The following is a 17,259-nucleotide window of genomic DNA, read 5'->3' on the forward strand; positions in this document are numbered from 1 at the left end:
ACAAATTTTAGAGAATTTAAAAAATGTTTTTTATTCCCCTCTTGTCCCAAATTCTTTCCCCCCCCCACCCCTCCTCTGTAGACATAGTTAGAAGTTACTTTAGAGAATATCTGTTTCTGAACATTGTGCTTTCTGCTTACAAATGACGCCCAAACTCTGAAGCGTGGGTCAGGCGCCGGTTTGAGTATTGAGTATAAAATGGTCTGATTAGATAGTTTTATCATCAGTTGATTCAAAACCAACATAATACAAACATGAAGGTAAATACACAACAAACTAATTTTCTAATTTAAAAGGGAATAAGATTATCAATATTTTACTTGTAAAATTCATTTTAAAAACCTATTCAGTTACAGGTTTCATAATTCATAACTAGAATTTATTTGTCCCAAACATTCAATTTTTTGAAATTTAATCAAAAAACAGCTTAGAAAGTTTGACACATAAGCTATACAAAAAAGTCATAAAACTCTAAAGATAAGGAAAATATCCTCCCAAAATCAAAATATTTGTTACACAATTTTTTTAAAATTTAATTTAGCTTAACCATTGTTAGGAAACCAATTTTCCCTTTCCTCTACTCCCCATTCTCATGCAACAATCTTTCTTTTATTATACCAATTTTAGGTCTTTATTGTTCTTGCTCTGGCCGCTGTAGCAGCAGCTGACAATGCTCCCAGATACGGATATGCACCTGCACCAGCTTATGCTCCTGCACCAGCTTATGGTCATGCTGCTCCTGCCTATGCTGATGAGGCACCAGTCTATGCCTTCAACTATGGTGTAGCTGATGATTACTCTGGAGCTACCTTCAACCATGGTGAGAACAGGGATGGATATGCCACCTCTGGATCCTACTCTGTTGCTCTTCCTGATGGCAGAATCCAGACTGTCAACTACAAGGTTGCTGATGCCTACAGTGGATATGTTGCTGATGTTACCTACTCTGGAGAGGCCAAGTATGCTTCTGCTCCTGCTTATGCTCCTGCTCCTTACAAGGCTGCTCCTGTCTACAAGGCTGCTCCCGTCTACGCCCCTGCTCCTGCTTACGCTCCTGCCCCTGCCTACAACCCTGCCCCTGCTTACCATGGATAAGCTATAATTAATGTATTCCTTTTTATTTATCTATTTATGAAATAAAACCTAAAACCTCTTATTTACGAAATTATTATGTGGGACAATACTCGAATAACACTGAAATAATGAGATAATAATTGGTAATAGCAGATTAAAATTTTAGAATGTCCACAAAGTTAAATTTCTTAAAGATTTAGTAAAGCATTGATCATGTTTTATGCTGTTCCAGCTTTTTATTTGATGTTTAGAGATGTTCCATAGTTAAACCTTTTGCACCAAGAAACCAGGCTTTTGCTCAGGAATATAAATCTAAACACTTCTAAAATAAAAGTACAGGGTGTCCCACGAAACATGACAGTTGGTGAATAGTTTAGAATGTCTTTTTCTATCATTTCTCAAGTTGTTTGATACCAAAGATCAATAAAAATATTATATGGGAGTCATGTTATATTAAAATTGATTTCAAAGTAAAATATTATTAAGCAATATATTTGTTTATACAAAAATAACTATTTATAAAATGTCATGTTTTGTGGGACACCCTGTACTTTTACACCCTGTAGTTGAACTGAGTATGCAGTGTTGTGGAAAACTTCTTTCGGATTCATTTGAAACATATTAAACTTTTTTTTAGATCTGTAAATCCTGAGTTTGAGCGCAAATTCGACACTCAAAACTCCTACTTTGGGGGTGGATACGTTTTCAGAATTAGTTTTTTTTAATTATTAAATAACGACGACAATAAACTACAGACCTCATGTATAAGAACATGTTGAGAAAATAAAAATTAATCTTATCATCGAAAATAAGTAATCTTGTTCAATTATTATGTTTCTATTTTCTCATTATTCTGGTTTCCCATTATTCACAAAGATTTTTGCAGATTTTCTAGAATTATTATTGAAAAGACGACATTTGAAGAATTTGAAGAAATCGGCGAATAAATTCAAAGAAAATAAGAAATTTAATAAAATAATAAAAAACGAAATAATCGATTTTAAGCATTTATTTATTGACAAATTTCTTTTGAGAAATATGTTCCTAATCATCTAATTAGATTACTGTATAATTTTTACTTTATTTTTCGTTGTCGTTATTTAATAAATAAATAAAACTAATTCTGAAAACGTATCCACCATCAAAGTAGGAGTTTTGAACGTCGAATTTGCGCTCAAACTCAGGATTTACAGATCTTTAAAAAGTTTAATATGTCTCAAATGAATCCGAAAGAAGTTTTCTACAACACTGCATACTCAGTTCAACTACCTTACATAGCCGGTCACTCCCTTTAAGAACACATTTTTCTAGCTAAATACTTTAATTAAAACAAATATGAAATGAGATTCAAGATTATTGCCTCAGTGTACAGTAAAGAAATGAGAAAGGCATCTTTTTAATTTGTATTTGTATGGCTCAATAAAAAATTTTTTTGATCTAAGGCTCTGTCAACATTAAGCAAAGTGAACCTTCATTTAAACATTCACCGTCAATATTCACAACATTAATCTTAAACTAAATATTAAACTACAGGGTGTACAACGAAACATGACAGTCGATAAATAGTTATGAACGTCGTCTTCCATATACTGTATTAGATATTAAAGGCTTTTAACAGTTTATTTCGTTAACAAAACCTGTCACTTAAAGATATTTCACTTTGAAGTTTGTACATTATCTATAGCTTGCCTCTGCTGGAAAAACTAGTTGCAATAAAAGTTATCTATTTTTAGAAATAAACAAGAGGATATTTCATCATTTTTGCTCTCATTTAATGGTTTAAGGGGTGTCTTGGGAAAAGGACACTTTTTTAAATGGAGGGTGACTTAAAAATATGTCAGCAGACCCTTTGATACCCAGATTTGTACACATTCAGCAGCATAGAAATTCCCAAGGAGAATTGAATACAAGGAGGGGGCGATAAGGTTTCCGTGCACTTTGCTGTGACGTTTTTGGACTGCTAAAGAACTAATTTTTGCGTAACAACAAGAATAAATGCAGCCGATCTAATGTAAACAAACATGAGTTAGTATACGGTGAATCTTCATCTAACGCCAGAGATGCGCCAGATGTTGTGTTATTGTTTACAATCTTTGTTATTTTTGTTACGCAAAAACTAGTTCTTCAGCAGTCCAAAAACGTCACAGCAAAGTGTAAGGAAACCTTATCGCCCCCTCCTTGTATTCAATTCTCCTTGGAAATTCCAAAAGAACCTGTCAAATCTTTCGTTGGGATGTGTAGAAAGATGAAAATTTCCCTGTATGATAATTGAAGGATGGTGTATTTTTGGACCTACGCCCATCCCCTCTACTGCCCATCCGACCTACGAGCACGTGGTTTTAACAGCTGTGGTAGGTCCGATGCACTGTAGGTCGGATGGGCACATTAAAAACAGCATATTGGTGCATCCGACCTACTTTAAGCTGTCGCATGGACACGTTAGTAGGTCAGATGGGCATCTTTCGTAGGTCGGAAAGGTTTCACATCGATATGTATAATGATATCTACTCGATATAAAGCAATATTTATTAATACTTATTTTAACTCAAACTCTTAACTAAATGAATATAGAAAAAATATGCCAGTTTAAGAAAGTTTTAGATAGATATTTGTAATCATCCAGAACAAAAAGTTTTATCAAAATTAAACTTTTTTAGGTTTATTTGACGTTTTCAAAAAAATGCAAAAAAAATCATTTCTGACACCCCTAGGCTTAGTACGTCAATATAATTCACCAAAACCATACTGCAGTCCTTCAATTATCATACAGGGAAATTTTCATCTTTCTACACATCCCAACGAAAGATTTGACAGGTTCTTTGTCAATTTGAAAATGAAAATTAGACTGGAAAAAGTTTCATTAAAATCCAGTTTAAAATAAAAAACTTTTGAATTAAAGAATGTCAGGTAAACAATTGAATATTTTTATAAATATTTAACAACAAAAAAAGGTAAAAAGATTGGTTATTAATGTTTGTGTTCAAACAAAGAAAAAAATCAAAACAAAACAATTATGTTAGTCAAAAATGTTTCCACAGAAGAGAAAATCTAAAACGAAAGAATTTTATTTCAGTCATTATTAGAGATAGCCATTTTCGTTTTTTGTTTTTTGTTTTGTTTCTTCATCATTTCCTTTGTTTTTTGGTCAATCATTCAAAATACTACGTATCTTGTTCGTTTTTAACATGTGTCGTTCATTTTCCATCTATGCATTCGTTCTCAACATTATAGTTCATTTTCCATCCATTTCGTTCATTTTCTCACTGAACAATCGATAAGTAAAAATTGTTCGACAGTAAAATCGTTTGTTTAAAAAATTGTTCATTCAGTAAAAAAAACTATCGTTTTTCCAAATCATTCAGAAAATTCGTTTGTTCATTTAAAAATTTAATCATTTTTCAAGTTCCTTCATGAACTATAAAGATTGTTCAAATTGATTTAAATCTTTCATTTCTCTGAACAATCTATGTCGTTTGTCCTAAAGTTTTTTTTCGGAAATTTGTTCGTTCTTAAAAATGTTGTTTGTTGACAAAAACTATGCCCATCTCTAGTCATAATTACAATATTGAATATCTGGTTAATTAAAATTCTAATTTCATTTTTTCAATTTTTTTCAGTGTAAAAATGGAGTTAATAGAAAAAAGGTTGCTGACGCTTACAGTGGATATGTTGCTGATGTTACCTACTCTGGAGAGGCCAAGTATGCTTCTGCTCCTGCTCCTTACAAGGCTGCTCCTGTCTACAAGGCTGCTCCCGTCTACGCACCTGCTCCTGCATATGCTTCTGCCCCTGCCTACAACCCTGCCCCTGTCTACCATGGCTAAGCTATCATTAATGTATTCCTTTTTATTTATCTATTTATGGAATAAAACATAAAACCTCTTATTTACGAAATTATTATGTGGGACAATACTCGAATAACACTGAAATAATGAGGTAATAATTGGTAAAAGCAGATACAATTTTCGAATGTCCGCAAAGTTGAACTTCTTAATGATTTATTAAAGCATTGATCATGTTTTATGTTTTATGCTGTTGCAGCTTTTTATTAGATGTTTAGAGATGCTTTACAGTTAAACCTTTAGCACCAGGAAACCAGGCTTTTGCTTAGGAATAGAAATTCAAAAGCTTCTCAGATAAAAGTGATAGAAAAATGGAGAAAAATAGTTCATAAAATATTGTAAGAAAAATTATAATCATAAAGCTACTTAACCAAAAGTAATAGAAAAAAAGAGGTTCCTATGTTAAAATCTAAAAAATATTTTAAGAACACATTTTTTAGCTAAATACGTTAATTAAAACAAATATGAAATGAGATTTAAGATTATTGCGTCATAGTAAAATAGATTTGCTGAAATATTATCATGGTATATAAAAAGAATGCCTACTTTATTTCAATATAAAAAGGTTGGAATAATCTTTAAAAAATATTTTTTTTTATTCAAATAAATTGTTTTACCTGTTTTTAAGTTCATTTTCAGGAACTTTAAAATAAAAAAAAATCAGTCTCTAACTGAAGGGTTATTTCAGATTTAGAAAATACAAACCGGCCTCTAATTACTTTCTATAAATTTTATTTCTTAATCCTACTCCTACTGGCCAGGCCAGGGGGGGGGTCTAAAATGCAAGTGGATTAGTTTCGATTTTAAGAAAATAACACAGTAGTTTGCATTATAATCAAATAAAAAATGTTATTTACAGTGAAGAAATGAAAAAGGCATCTTTTTAATTTGTATTTGCATGGCTCAATCAAACAAAATTCGTATCTAAGGCTTTGTCAACATTAAGCAAAGTGAGCCTTCATTTAAACATTCACCGTCAATATACACAACATTAATCTTTGAAACTACAGGGTGTCCCACGAAACATGACAGTTGATAAATAGTTATGAACCTTGTCTTCCATATTCTGTATTAGATATTTAAAGCTTTTAGCAGTTTATTTCGTTAAAAAAAACCTTTTGCTTAAAGATATTTCACTTTGAACTCAAATTTCCTATAACATGACTCCCGTATAATATTTTTACTATGTTCTTTGGTATCAAACAACTTAACAAATTATGGAAGAAGAACTTCTAAACTATTCACCAACTGTCATGTTTCCTGGGACACCCTTTATAGCCTAATACGAGATAATGAAGTTTGTACATTATCTATAGCTTGCCTCTGCTGGAAATATTAATTGCAATTAAAAGTTTTCTATTTTTAGAAAGAAACAAGAGGATATTTTATCATTTTTGCTAATTTAATGGTTTAAGGGGTGTCTTGGGAAAAGGACACTTTTTCAATGGAGGGTGACTTAAAAATACGTCAGCAGACCCTTTGATACCCAGATTTGTACATATTTAGCCTCAGAGAAATTCCAAAATTTGTCAATTTGAAAATGAAAATTAGCCTGGAAAAAGTTTCTTTAAATTTTGAAAATCCAGTTAAAAAAAAAGTTTTTGAATTAAAGAATGTCAGGTAAACAATTGAATATTTTTTTAATTATAAATATTTAACAACAAAAAAAGGAAAAAAGGTTGGTTATTAATGTTTGTGTTCAAACAAGTATTTTATTTCAGTCATTATTAGAGATAGGCATTCTCGTTTTTTGTTTTTTGGTTTGTTTGTTCATCATTTCTTTTGTTTTTTGGTCAATCATTCAAAATAATACATATCTTGTTCGTTTTTAACATTGTCGTTCATTTTCCATCTATGCGATCGTTCTCAACATTATAGTTCATTTTCCATCCATTTCGTTCATTTTCCATCCATTTCGTTCATTTTCCATCCATTTCGTTCATTTTCTCACTGAACAATCGTTAAGTAAAAATTGTTCGACAGTAAAATCGTTTGTTAAAAAAATTGTTCATTCAGTAAAAAACTATCGTTTTTTCCAAATCATTCAGAAAATTCGTTTGTTCAGTTAAAAATTTAATCAATTTTCAAATTCTTTCATGAAATATAAAGATTGTTCAAATTATTTTGAATCTTTCATTTCTATAGTCTTTTTTCCTGAAAGACACCATTGTTTAAAAAAAAAATTATTCGTTCTTAAAATGTTGTTTGTTCACAAAAACTATGCCCATTTCTAGTCATAATTACAATATCTGGTTACTTAAAATTCTGATTTCATTTTTTCATTTTTTTTCAGTGTAAAAATGGAGTTAATAGAAAACCCCAAGTCCGTTTTAATAAATGTCAAATGACAGTTACATCTGACCTCAGCTCTGTGGAGAGCTCAACGCCACTCTGAACTGGTGTGCTAGGCGCCGGTTTAAATTAAGTATAAATTGGTCTGATCAGATGGCTTTATCATCAGTTGATTCAAACCAACATTGTAAACATGAAGGTGAATACTTAATTTTACAAGGCTCAAAACATTTCAGATTTTAAAATTTAATGTTTGTTTGTTTATAACTTCTTGGTAGTGAATATTCCTTTTTATTTTAGAATTTTAAACGAGCTAATATTCTAGAACACATTTTTTCTTTATGTGGTTTATTTTACTGGCTAACTTTTCTCTTGGTACACTATTAAATTACAACAACCAAAGAGTGTGCAGATATTTTTATAAATTGGATACAAACAAAATTCGAATTTTACCCCTTATATTTTACTTTAAAAATTTTCTTACATCTTAGCTTATGAAATTAATGTACAAACTCATATTCATCTGTCTTATCTCAGGTCTTTATTGTTCTTGCTCTGGCAGCTGTAGATTTGACTATGTAGTTCTAGAAAACCACTGAAGCGTAACTTGTGGCCGAATTTAAAGAATTTGAGCGGTGGTTTAAATTTAAGCCGTGGCTTAAATATGGTTGGTTCTACTTAAAATTGTATCAAATGTTTTAAGATTTAAACCGGCGCTTAATTTAAACCGGGTTTTGGCAGATTTAAACCGCGGCTCAAATTCTTTAAATTCCATCTCAGTATGACCAATTAATGTACAAAACTCATATTCATCTGTCTTATCTCAGGTCTTTATTGTTCTTGCTCTGGCCGCTGTAGCAGCAGCTGACAATGCTCCCAGATACGGATATGCACCTGCACCAGCTTATGGTCATGCTGCTCCTGTCTATGCTGATGAGGCACCAGTCTATGCCTTCAACTATGGTGTAGCTGATGATTACTCTGGAGCTACCTTCAACCATGGTGAGAGCAGGGATGGGTATGCCACCTCTGGATCCTACTCTGTTGCTCTTCCTGATGGCAGAATCCAGACTGTCAACTACAAGGTTGCTGATGCTTACAGTGGATATGTTGCTGATGTTACCTACTCTGGAGAGGCCAAGTATGCTTCTGCTCCTGCTCCTTACAAGGCTGCTCCTATCTACAAGGCTGCTCCCGTCTACGCCCCTGCTCCTGCATACACTCCTGCTCCTGCATACACCCCTGCCCCTGCTTACAACCCTGCCCCTGTCTACCATGGATAAGCTGTCATTGATGTATTCCTTTTTATTTTTATTTATTTATGAAATAAAATTTGAAACAATTCCAAAAGTAAGGTTTTAGGTTAAAAACGGTAAAAAAGTTTATAGCAGAATGACAGTTTGAACTTTATTACCTTGGAATAATTGCCACGAGAATCTTTGCTGCAAAGAGATATAGGAAAGAATATGCTGTTTAGGTGTGACCACTGACTAGACCTCTGTTAATTCTTCTTTTGAGAGTTATGCAAGTGAAACCCTACATGGGTTTACTTGCATGCCATTTTAAGCATTTGCGCTGAATTTCCCTGCGTTTATGTTTAGTTTTAAGGAAAGTTTTACACAACCTATAGATGAACAATTTACATTGCAAAGATATAGCCTTATAGGGTTTAAAAATACAAGTTTCTGGTTTCCTTTAGTGTGATTTACGAAATCCTCTACACTATTGAAAAAAGTAATTTTTAGATAGAAAATAGTTATTACTATCATGTTTGGTTGGTCAATGGTTTACAGGGTGCCTTATGAATAAGGTATGTAACTTATCCTTTTAACAAAAAATACTAATTTTTAATTGTTTACTGTGTGCAGTTGTAGCGCAATTCTGTGCAATTTAATTGCGCAAGTAAAGGTAATAATTGTGCGAAGTTTCTCTCAATTTCAGGCAATGAATTCTGATTAGAAACCATCAACAAATGTGAATCAACGCATTTGTTGCCTCAATACCAACGAGGAACGGTCAATGTTTCTCGTTATGAAGCCAACATCAATTTTCTCTAATAAAAAAAATAGAACTCGTCTCCGTGGCATGTTTTTGCGAAAGCATGCACAAAGTTAATCATAGCATTTTCTAATAATTGATAAAACACACCGTGTCTATCGTATTGCTAAGTCACATTGCATACGAGTATGCTATCCTATTGAATAAATTGTATTTTTTTTTTCGTTTGAACTGCTGATTCGTCAATACTCGATTTTAAATGTAATACCAATTTTGATAAAAAAATAATGAAAAAAAAATGTATCTGGAAACTAATAGATTACTTCTTAATTAATGTATGTAAACGATACTATCGTAAAATAGTTTTTTCTGTTAAATCCATATAAACTAAGTTGTAATATATCCTCGATACGTAAATAAATATCTAGATCTTAAAAAAATTGTTCAGGATAAATTGACTGACTTTAAATAGGGTTTTCAGTGGAATGGAAGAATCGTTCCGTACAAATTCCGCATTTTGAGCATTACTTACAAAGAAAAAAATAATGAATTTGTGCAGCATGAGTTTGACACAAATTGTGTTAAAAAAATGTGAAAATTCCACACAAAGAGTGCACAAAAATGCGTAAATATTGTACAAAAGTGTGTAAGAAATGACGCAAATTCCGAGAAAAAGCGATAGGTTTAGCGTTTCAGGATCCACAGGGTTTCCAGCAAAACAAAAACTTTTGCAAAATAAAGCAAAACTTTTTGTTAATTTTTTAGCTTTTAAATGCTGCTCAAATATTTTCTGATTTTTTTCAGGGCAAACTTTTAAATTTTAATGGTCCATAAACCTTCCCTGAATTCATGGGAGTTGCCACAGAAAAATTGTGTATGATGGTCTGATAAAAATAGATAATACAAAAAAAATTGTACAAAACTTTTGTAAAGTTTTGATATTTATTCCATAAATATATAAATACACAGGAATACATTAATGACAGCTTATCCATGGTAAACAGGGGCAGGGTTGTAGGCAGGGGCAGGAGCGTATGCAGGAGCAGGGGCGTAGACGGGAGCAGCCTTGTAGACAGGAGCAGCCTTGTAAGGAGCAGGAGCATACTTGGCCTCTCCAGAGTAGGTAACATCAGCAACATATCCACTATAAGCATCAGCAACCTTGTAGTTGACAGTCTGGATTCTGCCATCAGGAAGAGCAACAGAGTAGGATCCAGAGGTGGCATACCCATCCCTGTTCTCACCATGGTTGAAGGTAGCTCCAGAGTAATCATCAGCTACACCATAGTTGAAGGAATAGACTGGTGCCTCATCAGCATAGGCAGGAGCAGCATGACCATAAGCTGGTGCAGGAGCATAAGCTGGTGCAGGTGCATAAGCTGGTGCAGGAGCATAAGCTGGTGCAGGAGCATAAGCTGGTGTAGGTGCATATCCGTATCTGGGAGCATTGTCAGCTGCTGCTACAGCGGTCAGAGCAAGAACAATAAAGACCTGAAAATATTTTTCATGAATCTATCAAACAAGGTTTTTAGACATTGAACACAAAGATTAATTTTAATTGTTTTTTTTTATGAAATAAGAACTTGTTTTTTCACCTTCATGTTTGTAGTATGTTGGTTTGAATCAACTGGTAATAAAACCAACTGATGAGACCATTTTATACTTACTCAAACCGGCACCTGACCCACGCTCCACTTCCAGAGTTTGGGCGTCGTTCAAAGCTCTCCATAGAGGTTAGCGTCAGATATTGTAGTAATACAACATATTTAATCAAATTTTTTTTTAACATCTAAAGCTAACTTCTGGATATCTGAAGCTAATTTCTGGATATCTGAAGCTAACTTCTGGATATCTAAAGCTAACTTCTGGATATCTGAAGCTAATTTCTAGATATCTAAAGCTAACTTCTGGATATCTGAAGCTAACTTCTGAATATCTGAAGCTATTTCTAAATATTTGAAGCTAACTTCTGAGTATCTGAAGCTAATTTCTAAATATCTGAAGCTAACTTCTAAATATCTATCTTCTGGATATCTTAAGCTAACTTCTAAATATCTGAAGCTAACTTCTAGATATCTGAAGCTAACTTCTAGATATCTGAAGCAAACTTCTAGAAATCTGAAGCTAACTTCTGAATATCTGAAGCTAACTTCTGGATATTTGAAGCTAACTTCTAAATATCTGAAGCTATCTTCCGGATATCTGAAGCTAACTTCTAAATATCTGAAGCTATCTTCTGGATATCTGAAGCTAACTTCTGGATATCTGAAGCTAACTTCTAGATATCTGAAGCTACTTCTAGAAATCTGAAGCTATCTTCTGGATATCTGAAGCTAACTTGTAAATATCTGAAACTAACTTCTAAATGTCTGAAGTTACCTTCTGGATATATAAAGCTAACTTCTGGATATTTGAAGCTAACTTCTAAATATCTGAAGTTATCTTCTGGATATATAAAGCTAACTTCTGGATATCTGAAGTTAACTTCTTAATATCTGAAGCGTTGTAATATTTAAAGTATAGGTGACTCATGCTAAAAACCTCCCCCAGCCTCACACCTTTATCTCTTTGTTCTTTTAATGAATGCAGATTGATCTTGATTTCCCTAGGATTTATGTCTGGGATTGTAACGATATCAAGGGATTAAATGTTACAAAGCTGTCTTTTGGATATCGCTAATTTAGAATTTTGACCAGTCAAAATCATCCTGCAGACCAAATCATCAATTGTAGATTTAATTTAATACAATTCTGCATAGGCCATTTATTAGTCATAAAATAATTGAGTCTTTGCAGCAACACTTAAATTTTGTAATCCCTATATATTTCAACTAGATATTGTGAAAATTTTATATTTCAAATTTAGTTTATTTCATCTTACAGAATTCATCGATTTAAACATCAAAGGTCTATGACATTGGGTTAAAAAGATTTAGGGATTTTTAAATTCGGAGTTTGTGACTGAAACTCCATTCCTTTATTTGTTTTCATTACAGGGGATATTAGTTTCAAAACTAAAACTTGGCCCATTTCTAACGCTTAGTGTTTATAGAAATGGGCCAAATCTGAAAATTATCTTTTTCAAGAGTATATATCTTAAAATCCAAGACGAGTAGAATAAAATTACAGCATATAATTTTAACAAATGGCTATAACTAATTATTTGGCCTAAAAAATCATTAATTGTATTAGACCAGCTCAAATTTGAAACCTTCTGTATCTAGCAAAAAAAAAGATTTTTTATATTTACCAATAACCTATAATGAGTAAAAACGCATTTTTTAATGGCACCAATCAATTTAAGGCGAAGAATTTAATTTTTCTGAAATAAACTTGGAAAAACTAATAAGATAACTAATAAAGATGTTAAGATGCATTAGACCAACTCAAATGAAACCTTTATGTATCTAGCAAAAAAAAAGATTTTTGTTCTGGGAGCAATTCCAAAACCCTGAGAGCAGCCACCCCTCCCTCATCCACTCTGAGTTTAGCTTCAGGTTCGTATGAGAACTGAAGGGGTTACATCAATGGAACTATCCCTATTCCAAGCTACGGAGACCCTTGAAACAGGCTCCGGGAAATCTCCCAAATTCCAAGGTTTCCTGGGAATCTCCCAATTTCTTAGGTAAATGAGGAATCTCTAAAATTCCTATGTATCTTTGGAATCTCCCAAATTCCTGGGTATCCGGGGAATCTCCAAAGTTCCTACATATCTGGTGTATCTCCCAAATTCCAAGGTATCTTGGGAATCTCCCAAACATCTAGTTATCTGGGGAATCTCCCAAATTCCAAGATATCTTGGGAATCTCCCAAATATCGAAGTATCTGGGAAATCTACCAAATTCCAAGATATCTTGGGAATCTCCCAAATTCCTCGGTATCTGGGGAATCTCCCAAATTTCTAGAATCAAGGGCCCAAATGCCAGGGTATTTGAGAAGTTTCCTAAATATTAAAAAGAAACCAACCTCAAAAGATATTTTGTGAAATGCCTGGTTATTTACAGATATTTTGTAAATATCTGTAATTTAATTGCTGTTAATTTATGAACAAATGCATAAATATGCGTATTTGTAGGGCTGGGTGTTGTTTCTTGGGAATTATCATATATATTTTATTAATTTAGTTGGTCATTTATTTAACTGTATTAGTTCTGATTATATAATCCCTTACCCAAAGAAAATTGCACCGGTTGTTAAGTTTTTAAGAAATAATTTTCAGTATTATGAGAAAAATAAATTCAAAGAAATAAAAAAAAAAAATTTCGAACGTCTTTTATCTGACTTCTTTCTGTTCAGAATGTTTTGATTTCAAAAAAAGATTTTTCCAACTACATTATACATCTTTTAAACCATTTAAAGCGTGATATTAAACTTGAATCCTTTTAAAATGAACTTCTTTTTTAATTGAGTAGATCAAAGAGAATTTAGTAAACTTTTTCAGGCAAATGAGGTCGTATATTACCTGCTTCCTTTAGATTTAATTTTGTAAATAAAAAGTTTGCTAAAAGATTTAGTTTTTTAACGAACACAATTCCTAATTTATAATTTTATTTTAAAGTTCAGGTTTAGGAAAGGTGCGGAGCAAGATTGATTTTCCAAAATTAGAAACCATTACAATTTTTACTACGTTTTTGACAAATGCGAACTGTTGTTAGTACGACAAAAGCTTAAAAATCTAGGTCTCTAAAAACTCTTTTAATGGATATAACATTTTTTTATTATGTTGAACTTCATCAGAATTGCTTCAAACTATGTTAACTACAATCACTTTATCAAATGGGTCCTCATGTGTTATCTTTTCTGCTGTTAACATCTAATTATTTAAGAGCATTCTTTCATGATGTAATTTCATAAATGAGGGTATAAATTTTTATTTCATAGATAAATAAATAATCAGTCAGGATTAAATTGATTACAGCTTATCCATGGTAGACTGGGGAAGGGTTGTATGCAGGGGCAGGAGCGTATGCAGGAGCAGGGGCGTAGACGGGAGCAGCCTTGTAGACAGGAGCAGCCTTGTAAGGAGCAGGAGCAGAAGCATACTTGGCCTCTCCAGAGTAGGTTACATCAGCAACATATCCACTGTAAGCGTCAGCAACCTTGTAGTTGACAGTCTGGATTCTGCCATCAGGAAGAGCAACAGAGTAGGATCCAGAGGTGGCATATCCATCCCTGTTCTCACCATGGTTGAAGGTAGCTCCAGAGTAATCATCAGCTACACCATAGTTGAAGGCATAGACTGGTGCCTCATCAGCATAGGCAGGAGCAGCGTGACCATAAGCTGGTGCAGGAGCATAAGCTGGTGCAGGTGCATAAGCTGGTGAAGGTGCATATCCGTATCTGGGAGCATTGTCAGCTGCTGCTACAGCGGCCAGAGCAAGAACAATAAAGACCTGAGATAAGACAGATGAATATGAGTTTAGTACATTAATTGGTCGTACTGGTTACGCTTCAGTGGTTTTCTAGAACTTCATAGTCAAATTTAAAATTTATGTTGGGGGCAAATTATTTTAAATTTTATTATTTTTAGCTTTGTTTAGGTAAAAATGTAAATATAGGTATGAAAGAAGTTGAAACAAAAAAATGTTTTAAAAATGTTTTCAAAATTTGATTTTACAGATTAAAAGTTTCTAGCAGGAAAATATTTTATACATATTTTGATTTTCACTAAGCATGGAGGAAAGGGGTTCCACAAAGCAAAGCCACTAAAAATCAATGTAAACTATATTGTATATTCACCTTCATGTTTATATTATGTTGGTTTGAATCAACTGATGATAAAACCATCTGATCAGACCATTTTATACTCAATACTCAAACCGGCGCCTGACACACCAGTTTAGGGGTGTCGTTGAGCTCTCCACTAGTCCACAGACCTAACATTTAACATTTATTAAAACTGGCTTATGGTTATCCTTACTCCATTTTTACCTTGAAAAATTAATATTGAAAACTAGAATTTAATCAAACACATATTGTAATGATGACTATCATAAAAAAGATAAAAAATAAAACAAGATTAACCAAGGTTGTATTTTTGTTCGTTAATATTTATAATTTTAAAGATAATTTGTTGTTTAGCTGACATTTAATAAAATTAAAACTTATTTACCTAAACCTTATGGAGTTTTGCAATTTTGATCAAACTTTTTTCCTTCAGATTTTTCTATTACTTATCTTTTTATATTTTCTCTTATTAACCCTATCACGGCTGGGAGGGTGTGGGTGTTCCCTCCCCCTGTGGTTTTTTCACAGCAACTTATAATTATGGCTTACATTAGAACGCTTAAACTTCTTCACTTTTTCAACACCAAAGTTGTGAACAAATATTAGAAAACAACATTTTTTTGATGTATAGGGTAGGGTGGAAGACTGTCTAACGGCGGGTCGGTGTTTAAAAAAATCTGAAATGCTCAATAACTTGTTCACTAAAGGGCTAAAATTTATGTATTTAAAAGGCCCTTGAAAATTGGTGTAATAACATGTGTCACATTTTAATATTTTTCAAAATTAAAAATAATCATTTTTGAACGTTTTTCAGACGTACTTGTTGAACTATTTTTGAATCCTCCCTGTAGCAAACATTAAAGTTAGAGCCCCATTTTTATTTTAATGAGCAGGCCTTAAAAAGATGGACTAAGGATATGTATCACACTCCCCTATCTCAACTATAAGGACATAATCATAGGGGGGTGGCCGGTGGGGGTAAAAACGGATCCCCCAACCCAGCCTATATTAGACAAAAATACTCCAGCCGGTATAGGGTGAATGCCACTGCCTCATAAAGATTTAGTCAAATGCACATATATCCGTACAAATTTGTTAGTTACACTTGATACATTGTAGAGATAGCTACGTTGTTTTTCGCTAAGGCACTATTAGGTAATCTTTAGCTTTATTTGTGTATATTTTACGAACAAAACTAATGCATTATGATTCCTCGAAATCTTGAGACTATTTCTTCCTAAATCTAGAATAAGCTTTTGTGAGCAGATTGATTTTAGATACGTTTATAGTTTAAAAAATTAGATCTTTGAATTTATATTTATTTGTGAACCAATAACTTTTGAATATGTTAAATCTAGTAAATCTCGCCATTATGGTATGAGTCAATAACTTTTAAATTAGCAAATATAAGGTAGAAACTTTTAAGTCTTGCTTAGTTCTAGTAATCTCGCTTTTATGATGCGAATTGATAACTTTTGAGTAATGTAGTAACTTTTAATCTGATTTATTGTACATGTTTCATTTCGTATATATTAAATAAATACTTAATATGGTCAATCTTTCAGATTGAACCGTTTGTTCAGTACCAGAGCGCTGATTTATTCTGAGACGAAGAGTGATAGACTAGTCGAAGGATTTGTGAGGCTATTGAACGTTCCAATCGACCTGAGCTGAATTATGACGTGGGGAGATGCTATTAGGGCTATCCTGATAAATTGATATATTCACGGCCAGAGGTTTGGTTGCGAAACAGAAATATTCTCGTTTTTCCCTCTAAAATAGATAATTTCCAACTGCAACTTGTAAATTTATTGGTCCTAGCAAGAAATCAACATAAATTTAATTGCAGACCCCAAGCTTTTTATTGGAGACCCCAGATTATCATCAGAAATCCTTAAGCTGTTCACTAGAGACCCAAGTCTCCAATGAAATGCATGGAGTTTTTTTAGAAAATCCATGCATTTCATTGCATTTGTGTATTTCATTGGAGGCCCCATATGGTTATAAGGAGACCTCAGATTTTAATTGAAGAACCCTATAAATAAAAAGCTTGGAGTCTTTGATGATAAGCTTGTGGTCTCCAATGAAAATCTGAGGCCTTTAATCAGCTGTCCGGGTCCTCTAATAAATTGAGGAATTGCAAAATATGTTGTTGTGTCTAGAGATGAACGTGTTCAACTTTTTCATTTGGTTCATTCATGGTTCCTGAACATCCCATCTCGTTCGTTCTTTTTCAATTATTCAGTTTTTGTTCGGGAAAAAAACGAACAAAATGGTTCCTTAGTAATCAAGATCGTTTGAACGATTTTGAATTGTTCATTTTTGTT

At 32.9% G+C, this 17,259-nt stretch overlaps 2 protein-coding genes across 9 annotated transcripts; one reads left to right on the forward strand and one right to left on the reverse strand.

Moving 5' to 3' along the window:
- Nucleotides 1–156: 156 nt before the first annotated feature.
- On the forward strand, nt 157–8,558 carry LOC111702327 (cuticle protein 7). 5 transcript variants are annotated; one of them, XM_023473978.1, is made up of 3 exons: nt 157–260; nt 628–727; nt 8,118–8,558. In XM_023473978.1, the coding sequence occupies exons 1-3, from the start codon at nt 255–257 to the stop codon at nt 8,489–8,491; spliced, it is 480 nt and encodes a 159-aa protein (XP_023329746.1). In that variant the 5' UTR covers nt 157–254; the 3' UTR covers nt 8,492–8,558. The 5 variants fall into 5 exon arrangements, with proteins under 5 accessions (XP_023329746.1, XP_023329761.1, XP_023329769.1 ...); XM_023473993.1 differs by lacking the exon at nt 8,118–8,558 and adding an exon at nt 4,743–4,959 and having other exon boundaries at nt 160–260; nt 628–927; XM_023474001.1 differs by lacking the exon at nt 8,118–8,558 and adding an exon at nt 4,719–4,959 and having other exon boundaries at nt 160–260; nt 628–903.
- A 1,555-nt stretch (nt 8,559–10,113) lies between these two features.
- Nucleotides 10,114–15,012, reverse strand: LOC111702359 (cuticle protein 7). 4 transcript variants are annotated; one of them, XM_023474043.1, is made up of 3 exons: nt 14,945–15,012; nt 14,221–14,598; nt 10,114–10,271 (listed from the first exon to the last, which is right to left on the reverse strand). In XM_023474043.1, the coding sequence occupies exons 1-3, from the start codon at nt 14,990–14,992 to the stop codon at nt 10,194–10,196; spliced, it is 504 nt and encodes a 167-aa protein (XP_023329811.1). In that variant the 5' UTR covers nt 14,993–15,012; the 3' UTR covers nt 10,114–10,193. The 4 variants fall into 4 exon arrangements, with proteins under 4 accessions (XP_023329811.1, XP_023329795.1, XP_023329804.1 ...); XM_023474027.1 differs by having other exon boundaries at nt 10,114–10,289; XM_023474036.1 differs by lacking the exons at nt 14,221–14,598; nt 14,945–15,012 and adding an exon at nt 10,802–10,890 and having other exon boundaries at nt 10,114–10,697.
- Between the last annotated feature and the right edge of the window lie 2,247 nt (nt 15,013–17,259).

Source organism: Eurytemora carolleeae, unplaced genomic scaffold (genome assembly GCF_000591075.1).
Source record: "Eurytemora carolleeae unplaced genomic scaffold, Eaff_2.0 scaffold23, whole genome shotgun sequence".
NCBI classification, from domain to species: domain Eukaryota; kingdom Metazoa; phylum Arthropoda; class Copepoda; order Calanoida; family Temoridae; genus Eurytemora; species Eurytemora carolleeae.